This window comes from Centropristis striata, chromosome 5 (assembly GCF_030273125.1).
Source record: "Centropristis striata isolate RG_2023a ecotype Rhode Island chromosome 5, C.striata_1.0, whole genome shotgun sequence".
Classification (NCBI taxonomy): domain Eukaryota; kingdom Metazoa; phylum Chordata; class Actinopteri; order Perciformes; family Serranidae; genus Centropristis; species Centropristis striata.
The window spans coordinates 31,865,793-31,890,838 of NC_081521.1; the positions used below are offsets into that span (position 1 = coordinate 31,865,793).

General features: G+C 41.9%; 3 protein-coding genes across 5 annotated transcripts; all 3 read left to right on the forward strand.

Annotated features, from left to right (window-relative positions):
- The first annotated feature begins 36 nt into the window (after nt 1-36).
- On the forward strand, nt 37-9,992 carry rbm10 (RNA binding motif protein 10). 2 transcript variants are annotated; one of them, XM_059332509.1, is made up of 23 exons: nt 37-203; nt 1,035-1,109; nt 1,188-1,704; nt 1,797-1,967; nt 2,087-2,156; nt 3,564-3,637; nt 4,567-4,653; nt 4,788-4,848; nt 4,958-5,116; nt 5,329-5,489; nt 5,722-5,819; nt 6,097-6,184; nt 6,321-6,525; nt 6,640-6,737; nt 6,821-6,902; nt 7,132-7,223; nt 7,345-7,521; nt 7,897-8,091; nt 8,278-8,334; nt 8,445-8,639; nt 8,883-8,930; nt 9,048-9,103; nt 9,249-9,992. In XM_059332509.1, the coding sequence occupies exons 2-23, from the start codon at nt 1,093-1,095 to the stop codon at nt 9,337-9,339; spliced, it is 2,799 nt and encodes a 932-aa protein (XP_059188492.1). In that variant the 5' UTR covers nt 37-203; nt 1,035-1,092; the 3' UTR covers nt 9,340-9,992. The 2 variants fall into 2 exon arrangements, with proteins under 2 accessions (XP_059188492.1, XP_059188494.1); XM_059332511.1 differs by having other exon boundaries at nt 1,191-1,704.
- Nucleotides 9,993-10,689: 697 nt separating this feature from the next.
- Nucleotides 10,690-14,779, forward strand: lrrc23 (leucine rich repeat containing 23). Of its 2 annotated transcripts, none has more exons than XM_059333257.1 (8): nt 10,690-11,413; nt 13,003-13,112; nt 13,244-13,364; nt 13,461-13,602; nt 13,739-13,869; nt 13,986-14,122; nt 14,226-14,430; nt 14,530-14,779. In XM_059333257.1, the coding sequence occupies exons 1-8, from the start codon at nt 11,324-11,326 to the stop codon at nt 14,560-14,562; spliced, it is 969 nt and encodes a 322-aa protein (XP_059189240.1). In that variant the 5' UTR covers nt 10,690-11,323; the 3' UTR covers nt 14,563-14,779. The 2 variants fall into 2 exon arrangements, with proteins under 2 accessions (XP_059189240.1, XP_059189241.1); XM_059333258.1 differs by having other exon boundaries at nt 13,009-13,112.
- Nucleotides 14,780-15,344: 565 nt separating this feature from the next.
- Nucleotides 15,345-23,682, forward strand: tktb (transketolase b). Its single transcript, XM_059333256.1, has 14 exons — nt 15,345-15,583; nt 17,581-17,698; nt 17,798-17,911; nt 18,026-18,123; nt 19,701-19,892; nt 20,244-20,371; nt 20,466-20,662; nt 20,832-20,996; nt 21,828-21,984; nt 22,061-22,191; nt 22,284-22,367; nt 22,471-22,567; nt 22,740-22,859; nt 22,961-23,682. Exons 1-14 carry the CDS (start codon nt 15,477-15,479, stop codon nt 23,131-23,133), a joined length of 1,881 nt encoding a protein of 626 aa, XP_059189239.1. The 5' UTR covers nt 15,345-15,476; the 3' UTR covers nt 23,134-23,682.
- Nucleotides 23,683-25,046: the final 1,364 nt, after the last annotated feature.

The following is a 25,046-nucleotide window of genomic DNA, read 5'->3' on the forward strand; positions in this document are numbered from 1 at the left end:
GTCTTGTCCAATCATCGTCGACATTAGTTTGTTCGCTCTCCAAGCACCAATCAAATGTCAGAGTCAGGCATGGGTACCCTCCCCCTCTGAATGTTTTCTTGCTGTGGCCATTTTACACTTGGTTCTGTGAAAAATAAAACACCCCTCTCACCTGTTCTTCGACGTGACATTTAAAGAGCTGTTACTGGTTACATGTGGCACTGGTAAGTGTTTGTCCTATTTCAAGTACAGCTGTTGTTGTTGTGTTTACAGATCCTGACAGACGTTTTTTTAGTGGCAGCGTCCCTGCTTGGACTAGCAAGCCAACCTCACGCTAAAATAGTTAGCTTGCACGCTAACCGAGGTGACCAGCACACGTCATTGTTGAATACTCCTTTTTGGGTAGTAAGGTTGGGTATGTGCATTGCGCACACACGTTTTTAGTGATTCGTGGTTATAACTCTTAATTTGTGTATGGACTTTGTAGAGTAAACCAATGATATCAAAGTTGAACAAGTCTGCAGTATTAACAAATGCAGCTAACGTGGTGACAGATAAAATATTGCTCCCTGCACACCTTGCACTTCACTATCGTGCACCCAAGATGCATCGAGTCGGAGATTTTTTTTCTTCTGTAAAGTAGTCACTTATAAGTTTTGACACAGTTTTTTAAAAGCAGTGACGGACTCCGGACAGCCTGTGTGAGGGGCAGGCACAGAAAAAAATGGAAAGGGCACCAATACGCAGAAAGTTTCTGAGCATGTAGGCTAGTTCATGGCACTGCATCGTATCTTCTTAAATTAAATGCCACTCTGAAGGGCACTTCATCACGTTTTCTCCACAGGAAGGGTATTTCATTATGTTTTCTCTATTGGAAGAGCACTCTAGAGGGCACTAAATCATGTTTTATATATCATTAGGGCATCCAAGGGGGCACTTTTGTGGCGTTTTTTATTTTATTTCACCAAGGGTCCCACCAGTTAGACTAAAGTTTACTGTGATACTCCTGATTATTGCTTCTCATTCATGAGTGTAAATTGCTGGTGTACTTTCAGGGTATCTGATGCTGTAACCAAATAGAAAAGAAGCAGAGACCAGAGTCAGTGAATCAGCATGGACTATGAGCGGAGGTAAGTTAAACTCTGTTTGTACATTTCTACATAAAAGAGTAGTCCCAACAAGTCCTTCACATTGCCTTTCATGCACAGTAGGGGTGGGCGAGGTGACCGCACAGGCCGCTATGGCAACACCCACAACGATCACAACTTTCGTGACATGGACTACCGAGCCTATGGCCAAGAGGATGAGGAGGCAGGAGCAGGATATGATGTCAGGCCAGAGGGGGACAGACCATACAGCCATGAAGAGCAATCACTAGGGGTCCGTGACTTCTCACCAGGTCGTCTCCAAGACCGCCCGGGGTTTCACCAGAGAGGAGATGGGCGTGAGGGGAAAGGACTCCTTTTGCCCCCATGCGCTCAGCCACAGCCTGATCAAGCCCTTCCCAGGCTCCAGAGAGAAGAGGAGGGATCCAGGCGAGAGCCGTTATTGACTGGCCTGCAGGAAAGAGGTCGGGGGAAAGGTGGAAGAGGCTTTCTTGAGAACAGTTCAGGGGGAAGGGACGGCAATTGGGGTCGTGGTGGTGCGCATTCAGGACAGATGGAATACAATAACGCAAGACACAGAGAGGAGGACAGGTTTTCTCGTGCGGCGGTGAAGAGGAGGGTAAGCCACAACAAATCTATCCTCATCATAAAGCTGCTACACTTATATTTTGTTGTTGACATCAGTTGCTAATTAGTAACGGTTCTATGCAGGGTTTTCCAGTGGGGGCAGAGGAGCATGGTTGTGGGAGTGCTGGTCCAGACCTGTCCCTTGAGGAGTTGGATCAGAGGGACCAAGACTACCGTGCAGATCTGGACCACAACCAGAGGCCAAGCAACATCATAATGCTTCGCATGCTGCCACCCAATGCAACCGCCAATGAGGTAAGTGAATGTCTCCTGGGTATGTTTGTTGTTTTGTTCTTCTCTACAGTTTTCCGATGATTTCATGATTCTTGTTGTCAGTTAGCTGAAAAGGCCAAATAATGTCTCTGTGTTTATAGATCCGGGCACAACTTCAGGAGCAAGGGATCCAGCCAAGAGAGGTTCGCCTCATGAGGAACAAATCCTCAGGTGAGAACTTGTCTATAGCCTCGATTTTTATTTGTTTTTTATTCTCCTTTTGTGTCACACTCATCTATTACCAGCTCTTTCACTTCATTGCTCTCTCAGGTGACTTTCCCTCCTCTGCTCAGTCTTCTCTTTGTTAATAATAAGCGCCAACCCTTTCTTTTTCCCTCTCTCTTACATTACTGTCCTTCTTCATGCTCTGGCAGTAGGATAGCTGATGCAAAGAATGCAAATTTATATTTGTATACAGGCTTTTGCTGCGATTCATTCTTTGATTTTTCTTTTTTCTGTATTCTGGCTAATGCAAACAGGGAAACCACACATCCATGCATGCCACAAAGGAGAGCACTATCCATTTTGCCTTTAAGACAGGCATGCATGCTGTAGGGTATAGATTTTCACTTCATGGTGTTAATTTTTTCCCTTTTCACCTTTGCCTTCTTATTGTCTTTACCCTTCCATGATTCTGCCTCATCCATCTTGAAATGAGCTGTGTGGATGAACAATGCTCCTAACAGTGTCAACTGAGAAATGAGCAGCGGAAGCAGAATGCATTTGATGGTGATTGTCATAGTAGTTATTTTTGAGTGTGTGAGTGTGGGGATTTATGTGTTGCAGCTACCTCTCAGCTACGTGAGCTTCATCCATACCACTCAGAAAAGCTTGTCTTTTTCTAAAGGTTTTCCATTAAGGTCATTGTCTCACTGGCCTCCCCCTTTGCTAACGCACTGGTTGTCTGTAAGGTGTGCCTATCTGCCTCAGGCACACTTACAGTCCCCTGCACTGCTCTGTCTTTCTTACCCCCCGCATCACTGTTTCTCTGTTTTTAGTATAAGTCACTCTGTTTGAAATGTTTAAATGATTATCTTTTCTGCTTGTATTGTACCATATACAGTGTTGTTTAAAAATATATAAATCTAAAGTTGTATGATGTGTTAATAAGTTATAGTAATGCAAGGACAGATTATGGAGCATTTCACCACCACAGTGCTGCTAAATAGTTCAAACTGCCCTCTGACTCTCAGACTAGCAGAGAGATGCGTGTCTGTGCGTGTGTGTGTGCTTGCGTGTCTGTTTGTTGGTGCCTGGGTGCTTCACCATTCAAAGCCAAAAAGCTCAGACTCAAACTGATGAGTGGTTAGGAGTCTCCCCTCTCTCTCCCTCTTTCCCTGACCCTGTTGAGATACTTGACATTGCGTCCTCCCACCCTTGCAGAGACTTTGACAGCGGCTCTCAAACAGGCCGTCAGGTGTGTTATTTCCAAGGGAGAGAGGAAGCAATGATTTATTTTATTAGTGCTGATACAGGGTCTCTCTCTCTCCTCTGGACATGAAGCACTAACCCCTCACTGCGTTGTTGTTATGTTGTTGTTGTTGTTGTTCGGTTACCATGGCGCTGGGCGGTGTCCAGGTCAGAGCCGAGGATTCGCCTTCGTCGAGTTTAATGTCATACAGGAGGCCACCCGCTGGATGGAGACCAACCAGGTCACTCTCCCCTACACAGACACACATACACATATATACATGCATCCTATCGGACATATCGGTTAACATCAGGACAAAATGTTCAGTCACCCTGTCATGTGCACATGATGCATTCCAGTATGGTATATACACACAGAGTCTAGAAATATTTTTGTCCTCGAGGTAGGTAGGCCTCAGTACTTTGAGGAAGTTCATCTTTTTCTTTCTACTTATGCAGAATTCTTTAAACAGGCAAATTTATGTTACATCATGCTGACATCTGTCTGGGGCCAAACTGCTTATCTTTCATAATGGGACTCTCCCAAACTCATTTGCTCATCATTTGCCCAGTACAAGCTCCTCTATTATAGAGGGCTCCTCTTTCTTCAGTGACATGATCTCACTCTCTCTCCAGTACCACCTCTGAGACAGTGTGACAGTGTGAATATAATTTCTCACATGGTCTTTTGTATGTTGAATCAGAACCAGAATAGTTCTTCATTCTCTTGGTTTTTTTTTGTTAACCTTTCATATTGGGGTCATCAACCATTACTACATCTTTAGGATGGAGCTATTGTCTATTTTGGGGGATGAAGGCGATGACAGTGGGATGGGATGTGTGGAAAACTGCGAAAAGGTTTCCCCTTAAGGGGGGAGGGATGACACAATTGAACAAAACACATTGTGTCCTTAAAAAATGGACACCCACACACTACACATACACCATCTCAGTCCGTCCCAATTTCCTAAAGCTGAAGGTTGCAATTCTCTGGTGTCCTCTTTCTTTCAGCCTCAGTTCTACTCTCTTTCTATCTCTGTCCTCCTCTCCCTCTCGTCCCTTTCATTCACTCTCATCTCTTGTGAGATGAGGCCTTTCTCTGGCATGTTTGGCCTAATTATCACTGATAATCATTCTTTGTTCCCCCTCCCTCTCTTTCTTTTTCTTTCAGGGAGTGTTGCTGATTCTGGGACAAAGAGTGTCAATGCACTACAGCGACCCAAAACCACGTGCCAACGAGGACTGGCTCTGCAACAAGGTTGTGTGTCTTTTGAATTGTGTGGCATGCATTTATGGAAATCTAAATTTACTTTGCCAATTGTATTAATGTATATCAGTCACTGTAGTTATTTTTTAAGCCTTTTAACACTATGTCATTTAACATTTCAACAGTGTGGGGTGCAAAACTTTAAAAGGAGAGAAAAGTGCTTCAAATGCAGTGTGCCTAAATCAGGTAAAGTGTATCTCAGCTGCTATAAATATCTCCACTATTCTCCCTTTTACAATAACAAGCTCTCTAACACCTTATATTAATACACAAGTGGCATGTTGTCTATCTCCAGAGGCTGAGCTGAAGCTGCCTCAGTTGCAGAGGGATTTGCCTGTTGGTCTTCAGAAGGAAGGAACCCAAGGCTTATTGCCCTTGCCAGTACCCTACCACTCTTCAGGTCCCACTGTTACCCCTGGACAGGCTACACAGCAGGCAGATGTTGCCAATGACAGTAAGTCCATCTCTTGACATATCCCACCATGGCAATCATTGTTTATTGACGGACGGATTTATGTGTACATCTAGAAAATATTGTGAAATTTGTATTATGGCAAATACTTGCATGTTTTATTATGTTTTAAAAAAAAAGTTCTCTACCGAGCTACAACTTGCAAACCAAGAAGGTTATTTATGTTAATCTTCTCTCATCCTCTTCAACACCAGCTCTGATACTAAGAAACCTTGGTCCGCATACTTCAGTGGAAACGATCTTATCTGCTTTGGCTCCATTTGCCACTCTCTCTCCTTCCAATGTTCGTCTAATCAAGGACAAGCACACACACCTTAACAGGGGCTTTGCCTTTCTGCAACTGTCTACCATAGTGGTGAGAAACATGACAAGTCAGACACACACAGGCATAATTTCAAGACAGAAGAATTGTCATTTACGTATATTTAACTAAAATTGTAATCAGATTAGATTAAACCATAAAAGATATTTTGTCATTTTTCTGTAGTGATTATTTTGAAACAAGCCTTATCCTAAACATACACACACACATGGTTAGTTACATACAAATGCACCCACACTAACTCACAGTGTTGTTTTATCAACAGGAGGCTTCTCAACTGCTCCAGATCTTGCAGGCTCTCCAGCCGGCTCTTTCTATTGATGGAAAAGCAATTGTGGTCGAGTTTGCCAAAGGCTCCAAACGGTAAACACACACACACCCCAGCTTTGTGGCAAAGAAAACTACAAGAGCACTGTGCATTATTTAGATTACACAATAATAATGTGAGGTAAAAAAAAAATTGTAACCACGTCACATTACAAATCAAATTGGTGGACTAGAAATAACTTTGTAAAAATTACCTTAAGCAAATTGGTATCCTAGAATGGACTGATTGTTGTGTTTTTGCACCACAAGAAAATGTTTAAATGGTAGTCACCAGACATCCACTGAAACCCTCTGTGCCTCTTTTCTATGCCAGTGATGTGTTCCTGACAGATGGCAGCAGAGTAAGCGCTGCTACAGTGGCAAGCACAGCTATAGCTGCGGCACAGTGGGCTGTCACACAGGTAACCTGAATGATTTATCCTTACAGCAAAGAAAATAGGAGGGTATAATACATCTTTAATGGCAAATTGTATATTTGTGATTGTATTCTTGTGTCTTTTCCCTTTTGTTTAAAATGAAAATAATTTTCATTCTCAGACTGCTCCGAATGGATCAGTTGGAGGCCAGAGTATAGATACAGCAGTGTATCAGCAGGGGGCAGCAGTCACATACAATCAGGAAGGAAACGAATACTCCGGGCTAGACGGCACAACTTTCAAGACCCTGGCAGATGTCAGGGCTGCTGCTTTACCTGGCGCAGGAACAGCCCTGATGGGTGCATACACAGGAATAGCAGCCCCAGGTTGGTATCACATATTCTAAATACACAGAGCATATCACCCGTATGATTTATATGGCTGTAAACATTTGAATTGAACATTAAGCCACCTGCTCATGTTTGCTTGCCCATGTGCAGCTGAGGCAGTGACATCTGGATCAGCAGTGGTGCAGCAGCCTCTTATTCATACACAGACAGCTCTCATCTCCACAGCTACCACCACATCTGCCACACAGGTAAAATAATAATTTGCATTTAATTTTGCCTCTTGTATTATTGCATTATTGCATGCCAACACAATTCAGCTCTGTCTCAACAGGTGGAGATAGTGGGAAAACCACAACCAGCTGCTCCAAGCCAACCTGCTACCCCAGGCACTGAACACGAGCTCCAGCAATACCGTAAGTCTTTGTGCGTCCAGTGTTGACTACTGGCTTAGAACTAAGCTTTACAACACAGCTTTAGAAGAAACAATGCTAAGTGTTAATTCAGTGTTTATCTGGAAGTGTATTAATACTGATGCTGCTGATTAAAAGTCAAGTTAAAGTTTAAAATCAAATTAAGGTTGTTGTTTATTTGATACCCTTATTTGATGACCCTGAGATGAATGTCCTGTGTCTTTGAATGTAGCTGTGCCAGACGTGTCCACATACCAGTATGATGAAAGCTCTGGCTACTATTACGACCCACTCACAGGCCTCTACTATGACCCTAACTCCCAGGTAAAGAGTGGCTAATGTACTGCAGTCTAAATGTCAAGCCAGTACTCTTTGAAAGGCCTTTCTGAATGTGTCTTCTTCCTTACCATTTCAGTCTGTTTTTGTGTGCCCTTCCTCTTTGCAGTACTACTATAACCCTCACACTCAGCAGTACATGTACTGGGATGGAGAGAAGCACACCTACATTCCCGCTGCTGCTGACCAGTCAAACTCTGAGGGTGCTCTCCCTTCAGACTCACCATTTCCTACCCCTGGCGGCAAGGAGAAAAAAGACAAACCCAAGAATAAAACTGCGCAACAGGTACTTTTTCTTTTTTCGTTGCTTTGCTGTTTTCTGTTTTTTATTAGATATTGTACAACATTGTAAACGGGTAGACAAAATAACATAAGCAGGTGTTAAATTTCAGTAAGTGTGGTTTAACACAACTGATAGTGGACAAAAAAACACTTTACGGTATAACACAGTTCATTTCAAGTTTCATAGTTAAAGTGTTTAGCTAAAATAGACTTCAACTAGGTAGTATTTATTGAAGGGCTACAGAAGAGGATTGCATTATGTTATTCAGGTATTGTTTTTGGCTACCCCTGCTGTAGATGACTTGTCAAATTGTAAATCTTCCCCTGTTTGGTCTGTTTAACTGGCTAACTTCCACCTCTTTGGCTTTTATATTTATAGATTGCCAAAGATATGGAGCGCTGGGCCAAGAGTCTTAACAGACACAAGGAGAACATGCGTTCTGTCTCCTCCTCTCCTGCTGTTGGCTCCACAGCCCTACCACCTGGTTACACTCGGGCACCTGGCCACAGTCGTCTAGATGACCGCAGAGAGTCTGCTAGTGCTGATGCAGGCTATGCAGTTCTGGAGAAAAAGGTGCATAATCCATACACAAACACACACATGCTTAGCTCTAAACACTTGAGTACCTTTGGGTTAGCAGGATATCAGAGTGTTAGTGGATAATGCCAATCAAACAGAGTGCAAGTAATAAGACTGTACAAGATAATGTTGTAATAATGCACATGGTAATCCTTCTAACTTTGCTGTATTGTCCTGCAGGGTGCCCTGTCTGAACGGCCTCAGATTTTTTTGGACCAGATCCGACAAAGTTCAGAAGTAAGGACATGGTCATGGTGTTGCATATCTACAAAACATTTTAAGCACACTGACATTATTTCTGTATTTATTTTTCGCTCATTCATTGATCTTCCGTCCTATTCCTATAGCGTTCCCCTCCTCCCCCGCAGGGTCTGGTTCCAGCCTACAGCGGAGAAACAGACAGCGAAGAAGAAGGAGGCGACAAAGATGAGAAAGAAGGGAGGATGACGGACTGGGTTAAACTGGCCTGTCTGCTGTGTAGGAGGCAGTTTCCTAGCAAGGAAGCCCTCATCAGGCACCAGCAGCTCTCTGAGCTGCATAAGGTGGTTACAAATACAGTTTGAATCTAGTTTCACATCATTTGGACAGCATGATGGTGAATTAGATTTGCTTTGCAGCCAGGAGTGAACAGATATTCCGGTTGTCAGTGTATTTTGTTAAGTTGTTATCTCATACAATCTCTACTATTTATGTTATGTGTGTTTTGAAATTACATGGGTGCAGTCTAAAGATATTCCCCTTGTTAACATGTCTAAAAGTATATCTGTTTTTCTGTCTGCCCTCAGCAAAACCTGGAGCAGAGAAGAATCCAGCAAGAATCTGCATGCAAAGAGGTTAGTTACCTCAGGGTCTGACTCGAGAAGTTGGACAACATTGTATAAAGATAATGCATGTTGCTGATTGAGTGCAGTTAGTATTTACTTAATTGTCCTCTTTTATTGTGCTAGCAGCGGCATGCGGATGGACCTGAACCTCCTGATCCTAAAAGGAGGAAGTTTAGCCCCATGTAAGCAGCAGTGCAGTATCTCTCCATGTTAAACTCTAATAGTTCTTTGAGGTTTACAGTTGGTGTTATGGTGTTGAAATTGTAAATTACAAAATACTTGATAATGTCAGTATTCAATGTTATTTTATTCTCTTTCTCTTTTAAGTGATGGAATCACAGGCACGAGTCTCGGTGCCAGGATGCTGCAGGGAGGAGTGAAAAAAGGGCTTCTGTTGCGCAATATGCAAGTGGAGTGAGCCCTCACCCTGAAATCTGAACTTCCTGGCCCCGACAGGACAATGACAACGCCTAGCATGCAACACTTCACCATTAACATCATATAGATATCTATAGATAAACCTCTTAATTTTGGTTTGACATTACAATTACCTCAACAGTGGTAATGCACTCATGAACTGATCCTGTAGCAGTGGGTGTCAGGATATTGCACAGAATGCACTTTTTTGCTTTCTTATTGAATGATGCAGTTTTAGTTCTCACTTGCTTCAGAGCTTGTGTGTGATAAACAAGCTTTATGTGGTTGGGAAACATTTGCTGTTGGAAAACGAAAGATCAGTTTCGATCTTTATGCCAGCAAATGGGATTTTCTAATATTACTGTCTATGCACCATAGATTTTTTTTTATTTAATGCTATATGCCTTGTCATTCAGTGAATGACTGATCTGGGCATGAACTGTGTGTACATTTTAGAGACTGTGGCCTCATGAACTGGACAGGGTCACACTGAAACTAGTGTCTCAGTTTGTCATGTTGCAGATATGAATTCACAATGTAATACATCCTTATCTCATGAGAAAGTTATTTTTTATGACTGTATGACTTCAATAATGTGACTGTGTTTCATCAAGCTCATGTAAATTAATTCAGAATAACACGTTTTCATCATGATCAACGATTGATGTCTTATATGGGCAAGCCAGTAAACTGTAGCTAACATTTCTACATTTTAACTTGAAATTTCCAAAGCGCTGTTTTGGAAATCGGTGGTTTAGAAAAAAAAGAGGAATATAGTGTAACACTTATGAGGTCTCTAATGCAACATTTACATGATGGATGTTGCACAGCTCATTTGTCTGGCCATGACATTTGTTTTTTTCCCCTATCAAATGAGTATTTAACCCTTAATAGGGCACTCATTGAAGTACTTGCAAATTCAAAATTTCAAACCTAAAGAATTTTGGAGGATATTACATACTGCCAGAATGTGGACTGTAGAATGTGTCATAAACATACGGACCCGGGGGAGGGGGGTAATATTTTGAGAAAAAACTTTACGAGATTAAAGTGGCAAATCTACGAGAAAAAAAATGCGCAGATTTATGAGATTTAAAGTGGTGAATCTGCGAGAAAAAAGTTGCTCTTTTCCCCACTTTTTTCTCGAAAATCTCTTTTTTGCGCAGATTTGCCACTTAAAATCTCTTAAATCTGCAACTTTTTTTCTTGTAGATTTGCCAAATTAATCTAGTAAATTTGCTATTTTTTTTCTCGAAATATTACCTTCCCCCCGGGTTTCTATTTTTTATTTTTATTCATACTTGGCCCTAATATGCCGTCATAGTCAAGTTCCCCTCGTACAAGTCATTGAAGAATAACACGACTGTTTCTTGCAGATTTTTTTTTCTGAATTTTTCATTTTTACATTGGAGCTCAAGGTCAATAAAGTTAATATATTATCATACTGATAGGTCAGATGCCATGGTGTCACCGTCTGTGACTTGGCCTGATCTGTGCTGATTAGCTGGAAGAAATCCATGTGGGTCTACGACCTCACAGAGAGACATGGGGACCCTATTTTGATACCCACTGAAGTTACCAAAATACGGTTCTTCTCCCGATAAAGGGTTAACACACCTTCGCTCATGTTGTGGCTGTAGTTACCATGGCAACAACAAACGCAGTTGTGCTTGGCCAGACAAACTGCAGTTAGGTTGATCAAAGTTGACACCAACCTTTATTTAATACTTCTTAAACTTAGTGTTTCTCTGCAAGTTGACGTCGATTATTATATTTATTTTCAGTTACAAAGCTGAATTCCGTTCAACAGGTTAGTTAGCTACCGTAACGTTGCAGGACTTGCAACTGTCCCATGACGTCAGCTAGCGGTTAGCTTAGCCACCCAAGTCAATTCTTCGACCAAGTGCAGGTGGACTTGTTAACAGCTTTGAAAGCTACCAACAGTGACCCGCTAATTTTAGTGAAAACCAGCGAAATTAATCAGGATGTCTGAGATGGACGAAGATGCAGTGTTGTCGGATGTAGAGGGAGATGAAGAAACGCTTCAAGGAGGAGGAGCAGGAAGGGGCGAGAAGGTATAGTTGGGTGATTCTCATGAAGCCATTCTAAGTTCTGTCTGTGAAGATTATAAGGACATACTTTATTAAACTAAATATATTTCACTTGTATTTGAATGAACAATATAGCCATAATGAGGCACAATTCATTGTTTTGTGTTAAAAGAATATTTTCTATATTTTTAAACATATTTTTGATTCTCAAATGCATTACCGTAATGCGTCCAGATAAAAATGTCATGGTACCAACTACCCTTGACCAAGAAAAAAAAAAAAAACCCTTTCGTTTTGTTTTGTTTTTAACAATGTGTTATGGTAATGAATTTTGCTCAGTGTCTCTAAAAATGTCAGAAAATACCTTAACTTTTAAAAAATTGATTATAAATTCATATTAAACTGACTTTAGATTGTATATGTTATAATGGGTTAAAGAAAATCTGTATTCAATGCTCTTGGATTTTTGCTATGAGCTGTACCATGTTCATGAGAATCACCCAGTTACCCGATGGATAATATCTGAGGAATGTAGACAACATTAACTGTATTTGTCCCATTAAAGCAGTTAAGGTGGAAATAAGTTTCATTATAGTATATTTAATCACAAATGTGTACAAGAACAGTGCACCACGGTTCTGGTTTAAGCAGGTGGAGTAATCAAAGTTGAACTTTTGACTTTAAAATCTCAAGTCTCATCCCATTACTTAGCTACCTCAAACAAAGGGTCAAGACTTGAGCTCCCCACCCCACCAATAAAATATTAATTATATATTCATAATTCAGAAAATCCTGTTGCTCACCATGAGCAAATGATTAAGGCACTATGATTGTGATTAGTTCACACTTCATCAGTTAGGGAATGTTAATTCAAATTAGCTGCATTCCAGTTACATTAAAGATAATTTCAGACCTGTGCATTTGTTCAGCCACTTGGAGAGCAGAATAGTACCTATTCTATTCCACTCCATTCACCTGCAATTTGTAAATTGGCACCTGCTAGATGAGTTTAGTTTTAGTGCCTGATTCTCTGCCATGCAACACTCTACTTCTTTCAACAACAAGCAAATACAATAATTATTAGAAACACTCTTACTTAACCCTTCGGTTGTAAAAGTGGCATCTGATGACATTGTGACAACCTTCATGTTTCTATAATAATAATAGTTACTGCCCTGCTTTCAGAGAGGCTGAGCAAACGCATGGGTCTGAACTTTAATGTGACTGGAATCCAGCTAATATGGTAGCATATCAATTGTGTGAAGCAATGGTGAATAAACATTCCTAATTGATAATCTAGTTAGTGTGAACTAATCACACAGGCATATTGAATCTATCATTTGTTCATGGTAAGCATCAGATTCATGATACAGCCTGCATTAAATAAATGAGTCAAGCATTAGTTATAAAGCATGGCTGCATTATTTGTAAGTTATTTATAGGAATTTCTAGACGGGATGCTCAATTTATTAAAAAGTTTGTAGTGTAGAGGGGCTTTTGTCTGGGCTGTGCCCCCCACCCACAAACATTTATCTGAGTTTCCACCACCAACAATTTGGATAGTTTTAAGCCTGTGATGTCCTCTTTTATGCAGTCTGTGTCTTTCCTCACAGGAACAGGTTTGCGTTTTGACCCAAGAAACCATAAGCCAGGGGCTTTCATTGCTGTGCCGAACAGGAAATGGACTCGGACATGCATTTGTTAAATTGGAACTGAAAGACAAGTAAGCTGGAAAAAAATACATGCAATGCTAAATCAGTTGCATTTGCCTACTCTGTAACTATAAATTCATGTTAAGGTCCAATCTCTTTGATTTCATACTCTTTTTCCATTTGTCATCACTGAACTCCTCAGAGGACTGAATGACATTGCTGCAATCAGCAATTATGTTCACATACGTTTTCTGGATGTATCCAACAACCACCTCATTGATCTTTCTCCTCTGACATCTCTGACCCAGCTGCTCTGGCTAAAGGCAAGGACCATTCTTTATTCATTTAGAAAAGGTTGTCTCTGGGGCTGTCAGTGCCATTCACTCTAACTGATTGTGAATGCAACTCTTCTTCTGTAGGTTGACAATAATGCTGTGGCATGCTTCAAAGGGCAGCCTTTTGCCCACCTGACTTACCTGCAGTGGCTGAGTATGGCGGTGAACCGGCTGACAGACCTGGACGGCCTGGTCGGGCCTGCCTTGGAGAGCCTCAATCTTTCAGGTTGGCTTGTTGTAATATTTCTATGGTGCCACATGGATAACATAGGATGTATTAACATAATCCAGGCTCTTATCCATCAGCAAGATATATATTTTTGTTAAGTCCTTGACATGACATTTTGCAACATCTCTGGCAGGTAACGGTATTCAAAAATTGAATGGCCTTCAGGGTGGCTGTTTTGCCAACCTGGTAACTCTAGAGCTGAGGGGAAACCAGTTGGATACCACTGATGGCATCAACCTTCCCAACCTCCGGCAATTATATCTGGTAATAAAAGCACTATTATTGTGTAAATAGCTTTAACACACTTAAAAAGATTAACACAGGCCTCAATAATGATCCAGAGAGCAGAATACCTGTAACCACACTTGCTCTCTGTTCAGGCCCAAAATGCTATCAAGCGTCTGGAGGGTTTAGACAGGTTAGAGCGCCTCACCATCCTTCACCTTCGAGACAACCAACTAGAAACTTTGGACGGCCTCAGCCCCAACATGAAGTGTCTCAAATACCTCAACGTCAGGTACACAGTTAAATAACGCCAGGACAGATCAGAACCCATCGTAAATTCAGTAAAACACCAATTAAAATGATATATCCCATACAATTCTGTCTCTCCTCCTCAGAGGCAATGTAATCTTAGATGAGAAAGCCCTACAGTGCCTCATGCTTGTGTCAAAAACTCTGCAAGCGTTGGTCCTTTCTGACAATCCTCTGGTGGAAATGGTGGACTACCGGCTGAGTGTACTAATTGTCCTGCCACAGCTGGAGCGACTTGACAAAGATCCTGTCTCCCCAGAGGAGACCTTTGAGGCCCGTGAGAGAATTAAGGTAAATCTAAAGAATCTTATATATACATCTTATATCTCTTACTGTCCGACATAAACTGCTACTTTGCAGGTTCTTCTCATGGTATGTGTGTCATTTCAGGAACTTAAGGAAGAGGAAATATCTGGGCAATAAGATTTGCAATGATGGCCAGTAGAAGGAAGTGCTTGACTTACTTGAAAATACAGGTTACGTGTGTATAAGTGATTGTCTTGTATGAAATGTATTTTATATTGTGAGCATCTTGCATGATGCATTTTTTATCTGTAAATGTGTGCATCATGATTGCTTATGTCATGTCATTACACTATTACAGCATCTATTTTTGGAAAAATAAAGACTTTTAAATGTTTATTTCTTATAAACTCATTGAGATGTCCTAATTAGGGTTAACCAGCTGAACAAAGCATTGTGTCAGTGACTAAGGAATAAGAAATGAGGGTATCTTTGTTGCTAGACAAAGTGTCCTGTGTTTCCCTGAGTTAGGATGAGAGGGCAAAAATCGCCAGCATTTCCCTGTTGGCAGCCATCCAGCTGCAGCCTTAAAGGGACAGTGACATGCAATGGTGAATTATGGAAAATCACAACATGTATATTCAGCTTTACTGTCCTATAAGTACAGCGTATGCACATTGTAGCAGACAACACAGCGTTTCCAATTAATGGTAGTAATGTGAAGTTATTAATGATATTTCCACACCTCACCATCATGGTGTTCCCCAGAATCAGGAAGTCGCCATATTCAAAATATTTTACACGCAATTAATTCTTGAAAGTGAATTATGCAACTGTATTTATAACTTTAATTGGCTTAAAATGTTGCGAAAGCAGCATTTACTACACACCATAACTGGTCCTCCAATGATTGGATTAGGGGGGAGTGGCTGCTGGAGTAGACATAAATCCCCCTCCTCTATCGTTCCTCCTCCTCGGCTCTACTTGTCTTGGGCAGTTAGCAGCGGCGTTACGCAGCTTTGAACCTACGACCCCCGGGAAGCAGCTGTCTGACCTTAAAATAACCAAACTTCTCAACAAATAATCCAGGAACCATGACTAGCTACCACAAACCCGACGAAAAAACTCTGCAGGGGCTGAAAGACATCGCTAACAAGCTCAGGATCAACTCCATCAAGGCGACATGTGCCTCCAACTCTGGGTGAGTTAATCAAAGAAATGTTAGATTGAGTTATTAAATAATACAGATGCACAGGGAAGAAATTATGCAATATATAATGTAACGTCACTGTAGTGTTGACGCACGTTTTACCTTCTGGGGCCCAGTCGCACGTGCTGCAGATTATCTTCACGCGGTGGGAAACGTATAGCCTCACCAGCAATTATGCAAAGTGTTTAATAAACGGTTGAAGCTACTTTGTGAGTTAGGTTTGTCTGAAATTACACTATGCTAAGATTAGCATAATAAGCTAACAATCGGTGGCATAGATGAAAAACAAATTGCAGCGCCTGTATCGATAGTTGGGCTTCTCGGACTTTACAGTTTATGCAAACACGCCATGCTCATTGAATAACTGTTGCTCGTAAAGTCCCTTGATGAAACTTTAACATTAGCACGACGTGCACCTACTAGCTAACAAGAAACCACATGATCATGCTGAGTCTCGTGGTTTTTCATTTAAAGTTGCAGCTGCGTGCTAAAATGCCAAAGAGATACACACATGCACAGCAGTTGCTTTCAGGAAATGTGTCCGGTATGATATCCACACAAATGACGAGTCAAAAGGTTCACCCATACTATTGCTTCATCCCTACCTGCCTTATTTCCCAGAAGCTTTTTGGCACCCTGAAGACTTCCTCTTCACACCCTTTTACTATATATATTGAATCAGGTCCAAGCAGGAAGAGTTATCAGGGATGTAACCTCATAGTTTCTGTAATCTAGATCTTATTCCATCTGCCCTTTGCCCTACTGGTATTCTGACTGTACATCTGGATCCTCACCCAACACTAAACTTCAATATACATAATCAGAAGTCTTCAGGAACGCCTCTAATTGACTTAATATGTTTTGAATGCTTCTCAGTCAGTGGGTGGTCACATGTACCATCACACTTGTGTGTTAAATTTGTATAGTACTGTAGGAAAGTTTTGGACTCTAACGTTTTTTTCTTTTAAACATTTAGCTTGCACAGATAATGAGATGGTTTGTGTAATGCATCTGTCAATCACCTGGCCAGGTACATAAGATTGCCATTGCCCCATAGTTTCCAGTACATGCTTTTAATGTATTTGCATAGCATCCTTCAAGAAATCCAGCATTGTGCAATTTTCAACTCGCAACCTTCTAAAAAGGGAAATGTTTGTTGGTAAACCTGTTTTTGCCACTTCCTTGTGTCAGTTTACAAGGAAATGGATGAAGAATGTCCTGACTGTGAGGTATCTGATGTTCTGATACTGTTGTCTCCCCAACAAAGGAGTCTTTTGAGTTTTGACACCCAACATTCAACACCTGTTGTTCCTCATTAGATGGATATGGAACATTACACTTGAGTATCTAATTGCTTTTATTCTGGGCTTTATGAATTTACTTCAGTTTATTTCTCAGCAGGTTATCACTCAACAGAAGGACAATGGGTAAACAGAGCACTGGGTTTTCATTAAAGCATTTACTGTGACCATGATTTCTGTTTGATTAAGATAACTGTGTGTTACAGCATGGTTGAAATGATGCCATTTGTAGTTTAACCAACAGAAGGAACCAGAGATGCTGTTGAGTAACATGGCATTTCTAAACATGTTGATTACGATACTCGGACCACTATGCAGCAACTAACAGTTTCACAAGTTTACTTATCTTTTTTTAAAGTTAAAGTTTAAATGCTCTGGAGTGTGGAAACATAACTGATATGATCATGACACAGATTAACAATGTATTGCTAGTGATATTCCTAATCCCAAAAGAAAGGAGGCTGTCTTTTAAAATAATCCTTGCTTGTCATTTTATCCCTTTTTGAATGCCTTTTCAGGAATAACCGATTGTGGTACACAAGAAGTTTTTATTGTCAAACTAAAACAAAGTGTGAGGATTCCTGAATGTAGCAACACATGCATGTATGTGCATGGTTTGTGGATTGTGTTATAAATAATGGTGTTTGTGAACCGTTCTTACCCGACGCTTCATTTTTCTCTCCCTAGTCACCCCACATCATGCTGCAGTGCAGCAGAGCTCATGTCTGTGCTCTTCTTCAACACCATGCGCTATAAAGCAGACGACCCTCGCAACCAGTGCAACGACCGCTTTGTGCTCTCAAAGGTTTGCGGGCATTTCTTTGTTTGTGAGATATTCTGAGGGTCTGTACACCTGAGATTTGGTATAAACATTGTCTTTAAATACTTTTTCCTTCGGCTCCAGGGTCATGCTGCACCTGTCCTGTATGCTGCCTGGGCAGAGGCGGGTTACGTGAAGGAGTCTGACCTGCTTAACCTGCGCAAGATTGACTGTGAACTTGAGGGGCACCCTACACCAGTAAGTCCAGAATTGTAATGTTCTTTCTGATCATCTTTACTTGGTAAGAAGAATATAATGTAGCTTTTGTTTTTAAAGCTTGTATAACCTTTTTTCTTCTCCTTTTTCCACCAGAAACTGGCTTTTGTTGATGTGGCTACAGGATCTCTGGGACAGGGTCTTGGTGCTGCCTGTGGGATGGCCTACACCGGCAAACACTTTGACAAATCAGGGTATGTACATCCTATGTGGATTCATTAATGGGTTCAAACACTCGACTGTCAAGGTGAAATGTATGTTTAGTGTTTTTAAATCTTGTTAAACAGTGCTGAACATCATTTAACAACGAGCCCTGCTAAACGGTGTAATGCTTTGGCTGGCAGGCCGGGAGCCTGTGTGGTGTCTGATGTACTGTAATCCGTTTAATGGATAAACTTGTAGTTGTAACTGTGTTAAATCTCTCCTCATCAAGAGCCTTCTGCAATGCCATTTTGAACCTTACAACTCAAATCTATTCGACAAGGATGCTCCGATATGTTGAAATGTTCAACAGAATTATTAGCAGTAAATATCAAAGCGGTTCCAAGTTTTCAATTGCAAGTGGAAAGATGTTATGAATAGCTGTTTCCTTTGTTTGTTTCTGTTTATTTTGAATTGCTAGTACATTTTAAGAACCAGTGGTGGGTAGGGATGGGTACCGAATTCGGTACTTTTATAGGTACCGACCGAATTCTGTCGGTACTACAGAGTACCGATTCAAGTAAAATCAAACGGTACCATGTTTCGGTACCTAAACGGCATTACCTTTAAACTGATCATTGATTTCAACCTGTTTTCATTTGACGTCTTGATTAACAAGCGTGCTGACGATCGCACTATTTTTTTTTATTTACCTCCTCGTCTGGTCCTGTCTGCTCACCGCGGCCACTAGCTGCTGCCGTCTTCCAACCCGGTGCAGAGATGAACAGCCCGGCTCTAGGCCTGCTCGCCGCCAGCTGCTATCTCTCCAATGTCTCTACCCGGGCTTGGCCTTAGTCTGCCTCCAGATTGGACCTTCCTTACTCCGTTTGCTTTCTCCATTCTTCTGTAGATCAGTCATTAACAGCTAGCAGCTAGCTGCTGCATCTCTGGTCCTCCGCTAAAACTCCGATCTTCAACTCAGGAATATTACCTGCCACTTTATTCCAAACTGCCTCGCTGAAATTAAATCCCTCGGACTCCTGCGTCATCCTCAATATGTTCACAGAGCAGCCCGACTCAACTTTGTTTATTCCAACCATGCTATGCCCACAATACTGTCTGACCGGTGCTGCACTGCACAGCTACGACGTCATCACAACAAATCACACGTGCACTTGCAACCTTTTTTTTTTTTTATTTTTTTTTTTTCTCCGTGCACTTGCCACCTGAGAGCGCTCCTCTGCATTCTTTGATAACACTCCAACCTTCATGTTACAAAATGCACGTTCACTCAACAATAAAGCACTGTTCATCCTGGATTTTATATTGTTTTGATATATTTTTTAAAGTTTATATTTTCAAACGCAAAAGTGCCGAAAATTGGTACCGTTGAGTACCGATACCGATTCCCAGGTACCGGGTATCTGTACCGTATCGGTTCAAATGTGAACGGTACCCATCCCTAGTGGTGGGCAAAACTACTGTGGTCTGTCCTTCCCCTTGGCTAGTCCACTTCAAGTCTAAAGTCAACAACTTTCAGTAATTATGATGTAAACATTGTGTGGTTTAATGTTCTGAGACATTAGTGACATTAATGTTCTCCTTTCCTCTTCTCTACATTGTGCTGTAGTTATCGTGTGTACTGCATGATGGGTGATGGAGAGTGTTCAGAGGGCTCCGTGTGGGAGGCCATGGCCTTCGCCTCCTACTACCAGCTGGACAACCTGGTGGCTATCATGGACGTCAATCGGCTCGGTCAGAGCGAGGCTGCACCCCTGAAGCACGACATGGAGACCTACCGCAAGCGCTGTGAAGCCTTCGGGTCAGTACCACACTTCGACTTTCATTCTGACATGAGCCTCTGAACACATATTTATATTTGTGTATAATCAAGACTACACCATCAGTTCAAAGGCTGTAATAGTTTCAGTCTTTATTACTGTCAGACTTATTGGGTTTAAATCTTATTTGGCCACTTCTTGCACATTGTTTTTTATTATGCATGTTGGATATTTTCTGCCCTCCTTTTGCCTTTTCTTTTCCATCTCTCCTTATTAGTTAATAAGTTTGATGTTTAACATGTTTGTGCAGTAGTTAATGCATCCCTGTGTTTTGGTTAATATTTGTTGTAATATGTTGGTATGCCGTTTTAAACTGAGCCATGTTTGTGTAGGTGGAACACGTACGTTGTGGATGGACACGATGTGGAGGAGCTGTGCAAAGCTTTCTGGCAGGCTCAGCAGGTCAAGGGCAAACCCACCTGCATTGTAGCAAAGACCTTCAAGGGCAAAGGCCTCAAAAGTAAGCTTGGCTTTTATATGGTGAATGTTATTTATTGAACTATTTTATTCTTTCTCTGAATTTGATTTGAGATGTGTTCATCCCTTTGCTGCAGATATTGAGGATCTTGATAACTGGCACGGAAAGCCCATCCCTAAGGACAGGGTGGATGACCTCCTAAATGACCTGCAGGCTCTGATCCAGGTCCCCAACAAGAGCCTGTCCCCTGAGCTGCCCAAAGAAGACACAGTACCTGCAGACCTGAGCTTAATCTCCCTGCCTTCACCCCCAGCATACAAAAAAGGAGACAAGGTACTTTTTCACTGATCTCCTTGGTCCCTTTTTTTTTTTTTTTCTTGGTGTGTTTCTTGGGGGATGTTTGCCTCGCCTCATACTGAGATGGCTTTTTAAACTAAATATAGAATATTTTTGTAGAAATGACCTTTTCTGTTGCTTACACATTTCTTTCTTGCCCTTGCAGATGGCAACAAGGCGTGCATACGGTGTGGCCCTGGCCAAGCTGGGCCAGACAAGCCAGAGAGTGATCGCCCTTGATGGCGACACCAAAAACTCTACCTTCTCAGAGACCTTTAAGAAAGCCTTCCCTGACCGCTACATTGAGTGCTTCATCGCTGAGCAGAACTTGGTACACAATTTTTCACTCACTCTCCAATGGGTCCTTTTTAAAGGCTCTTGCCTCATTTGCAGTCACAGAAGTCAGACAAGATTAACTCCAACTCGTGAAAGAAGGATAAACCTGGTTCACATTTAACTCTTAATTACTTTAAGCGGCTCCAAAGTGGTCTAATCTGTTACTATTCATTCCCAGCCTCTCACTTCTGCACATCACTTGTGCACCGTTGACATGTGCCTCCATGCTTATCACCTCTGCTGGCATTAAGACTAATCTTTATTACTAGGGCTGTGTATTGGCAGGAAACTAGCAACATACTGTAAATCATGATACAGAAAATGATGTCAGGATATTCTCTAACAGTGAGCTACATTTGGATAGTGTGAGTGTACTATTGTACCTTTTTTGTATATGGTTTTGATAGACTGTCTGGAAACCAAATTGCCACTCAGGGACTTTAAAGTTTTACCTCGCCTAACCTTATGATACAGGGGTTACAATTTGATTTAAAAATATATATATATATAAAATTAAAACGTATGCATAAAGGGTAAAAAGTTGACTACTTATGTTGGATGTTACTGGGACTGATAAATGCAGATGCATAACACTACCTTTTGTGCTAGAAATCTGCATATAAACAATTACCAATTGAGTGTTTTTGATAAGATTAAATAAGCTTTTCCTTGATTGGTTCCACAATGGGGAAATTTCGCGTATTACGGTAGCAGCAAAGTGGATAGCAAGATAGAGAGGAGCTTCAATAAAAATTACAGTAAATGGCAATACAGTATAACAAATATTGTATTTGCATTTTTCTTAACACATTGTCTTCACTTGCAGGTGGGAGTGGCCATTGGCTGTGCCACCCGCGACCGCACTGTTGCATTTGCCAGCACATTCGCCGCCTTCTTCTCTAGAGCCTATGATCAGATCCGTATGGGAGCCATCTCTCAGACCAATGTCAACCTGGTAGGGTCCCACTGCGGAGTCTCCATTGGTAAGCTTTCTGCACTAGTTTTCTTATGACAGAGTGATCGCTCCCTGTCCCCTGACTGACCTTCCTCTGCCTTCAGGTGAAGATGGTCCTTCCCAGATGGCCCTAGAGGACTTGGCCATGTTCCGTGCTATCCCAACATGTACTGTGTTTTACCCCAGTGATGCAGTGTCTGCAGAGAGAGCTGTTGAGCTGGCAGCCAACACAAAGGTTGGTAGGCCACCTTGTGTGACAGTTTCTCCAGTAAGTAGTCTTCAGCGATGTGGAAGTAACGTCTCAAACTTCTTGCTCTACATTCTCAGGGTATCTGTTTCATCCGTACCAGTAGACCAGACAATGCAGTCATCTATTCTCCAGATGAGAAATTTGAAGTGGGCGTAGCCAAGGTAATGATCGTGACAATGACCTTACTCATGCTAATCCTTGTGCACAAAGCAGCCAATGGCAACAAGAAAAACACCAGAAAAATGTCTACAAATGTCTGTACAGGTGGTGCGCCAGTCTGACAGTGATTGTGTGACTGTGATTGGAGCCGGTGTCACTCTGCATGAAGCCCTCTCTGCTGCTGATACACTGGCTGGTGAAGGTAAGCTCACATTGCCCTCTAGTGGACACATGGGTATAGAGGCCTACATTTCATAACCACTCCCATCGTCTGAATAAACAAAACATGGACATGTGGTTGATCAACTGCTCAGTCACTTGGTATAGTCTTTATTAACCTCCAAGTAATAATCAATGATAATGAATTGCTATAGGTAAGAACATCCGTGTGATTGACCCGTTCACCATCAAGCCCCTGGATGCCTCGACCATTGTGGCGAGCGCCAGAGCCACAGGGGGACAGATCATCACTGTCGAGGACCACTACAAGGAGGGTGGGTTGTCTTCTGTTCTTGCGCTCAAATGTCCAAAGGTAGTGGAAGTTTCTCACAATCCCTTCTGTGATTTAAGCTGATGGCTTATCTTCTCCGTACAGGTGGTCTTGGTGAAGCAGTGCTGTCCGCAGTGGGCAAGGAGCCCGGCATTGTTGTGAACCGGCTGGCCGTAACTGGTGTTCCCCGCAGTGGAAAGTCCCAAGAGCTGCTTGACATGTTCGGCATCAGCGCTAAGCACATTGCCGACGCCGTGCGTCAGACCTTTGCAAACTAGAGACTGCACCTTATCTCCCGCTCGCTGCTCTGTTCCATCACAACCAACTTTCTGCCCAGCTTGTAGCTACCTGGTGTGATCACATGAAGACGTGCCATCTTGTAGCTTTGACTCAATGCAGTGTCTTAACCCTGTATTAACTACCACAGATGGAGAGAGATGGGAATAGGAGTGCACAATAGTGTTTGTTACTTCCCCTTCACCACCAAGCACCATCTCATTCCTTTCTTGTATCATTGACCATGGTTTCAAAATGGTGATGTCCAAGTAGCATCACTGAATACTGTAAATGCGGTTTGTTGGCAGCCGCCCAGTCCTGATCCAGTCAGGTCACCACTTCAGTTCTGCATTCCAACCATCCGACACATTCCTCATGTCATCAGTATTCATGCCTCTTTTCCCCTTAAGTTACTGTTTTTCATACCTCTTAACGTACAAGATACATTTTGTATTCATGTTTAGTCAGAGCTCTTGACGCTTAGCAGTGGTTCCAGGTCACCAGTCCTGTTATACCTGTGTTGTGCTGAATTAAAAAAAGAACTAACCCAATGACCTTGTCTCTTGTGTTCTTTTGCCTGTTTTTGCTGTGTGGTTCCATGGGTGGCAATGTCATTGGGTCCACACCTTTGGAGATTAAAGTATTTCAGCGTTTGGAGCAAATGCAATGTTGCACAAAGGGTAATTTAACAAACTAGTCGTTCTCACTTGTGGACAAATTTCAGTGGACCAGTGAAAAGACATCTACTGGATGGATTTGCAGCAACTTCCCTGAAGCCATTTGTGGTTCTTAGACAGCCAGATCAGCCTCTTCTGTACTTAATGTTTTACTGCATGTTAGCATGCTAACACATTAAGCTAACAGCATGGCAAACATAACCACAAACTTTAAAATGCTAAAAGCTCACTGCCCTTGAGTGTATCTCTCTTTTGAGCAGGCGGCTTGCTTGGCTCCCAGCATGCTCATTTGGAGTGTGCCAGTTGCTTTGCCCAAGGAAACTATAAAACATTTAAATGTTGTTCGCTTGATCCCTTGGTGTGCTGATTCTAGATGGAAATGGCTGTGACTTGTGTTGGATTTACTCAGATATGCTGAATCCAGTAAAAAGACTGCTCAAAGGTGCACCGCGTTTGACAATGCACTCTCATGGGCCCCCAGCAGTTCACGCAAATTCCTTACTTTATAGTTTGAAGCACCACAGTACTATCACACAGAGCTGCTAGCGGGGCTGTAGACTCCTAGTCTGGTTTTAGTGTTATTGAATGTTTACTTCATGTAGCTTTTACAGATACCTGTCATACATGTTGTCGAGCTGGCAGTGGTCAGACTGTCTAAGACTCCTTTATTTTGTGTGAGAAAACAAGGTTGTAAATTTGTGCTATGGCTGAGAGGACAATATGTTACAGCAGACATAGTAAAAGACCTTTTGTGTCTTAAATCAGCTGATGAAAAAGGTTATGTAGGCCGGTAAAGTTGGACGAGTTGTCGGCCTCTGCAGTGGAAATTGTTAATCGCGGGTGTTGTCAGACTGAGGTTAAGAAAGGGGTTGAATGTGGTCAATGGGTTACTGCATATTCGTCAAGATTTAAATGAATAGTCTTTGGTTGCATTACTGTTTACTTTGGAATATCACATTAGAACTTGAGTGTTTCACTGCTTACTGTGAAGTTGTCCGATGTGCCATTTGGAGCATGTCTGGATTCTGCAGTTGTCTCTGACTCATCAGCTGAGCTTCAGGTGGAGAAAAACAAGAGTTAAAGGAGACATGTTCATTTTCAGGTTGATTTTTTTTATTATGGGTTACTACTAGAATATGTTTGCATGCCTTGATATTCAAAAAACACATTTCTCTCAAACTGTTTGTTTATATCTGTATTTACCTTCTGTCCGAAATGCTCTGTTTTAGCGCCTGTCT

Coding starts and splice junctions, on each gene's coding strand:
- rbm10 (XM_059332509.1), top strand. Junction 8,640..8,882: donor AGCTCTCTGAGCTGCATAAG/GTGGTTACAAAT, acceptor GTCTGCCCTCAG/CAAAACCTGGAGCAGAGAAG. Junction 9,104..9,248: donor AGGAGGAAGTTTAGCCCCAT/GTAAGCAGCAGT, acceptor TTCTCTTTTAAG/TGATGGAATCACAGGCACGA.
- lrrc23 (XM_059333257.1), top strand. CDS start 11,324: ATGTCTGAGATGGACGAAGATGCAGTGTTGTCGGATGTAGAGGGAGAT. Junction 13,365..13,460: donor CCCAGCTGCTCTGGCTAAAG/GCAAGGACCATT, acceptor CTTCTTCTGTAG/GTTGACAATAATGCTGTGGC. Junction 14,123..14,225: donor CTCAAATACCTCAACGTCAG/GTACACAGTTAA, acceptor TCTCCTCCTCAG/AGGCAATGTAATCTTAGATG.
- tktb (XM_059333256.1), top strand. CDS start 15,477: ATGACTAGCTACCACAAACCCGACGAAAAAACTCTGCAGGGGCTGAAA. Junction 15,584..17,580: donor ACATGTGCCTCCAACTCTGG/GTGAGTTAATCA, acceptor TTCTCTCCCTAG/TCACCCCACATCATGCTGCA. Junction 19,893..20,243: donor AAGCGCTGTGAAGCCTTCGG/GTCAGTACCACA, acceptor ATGTTTGTGTAG/GTGGAACACGTACGTTGTGG.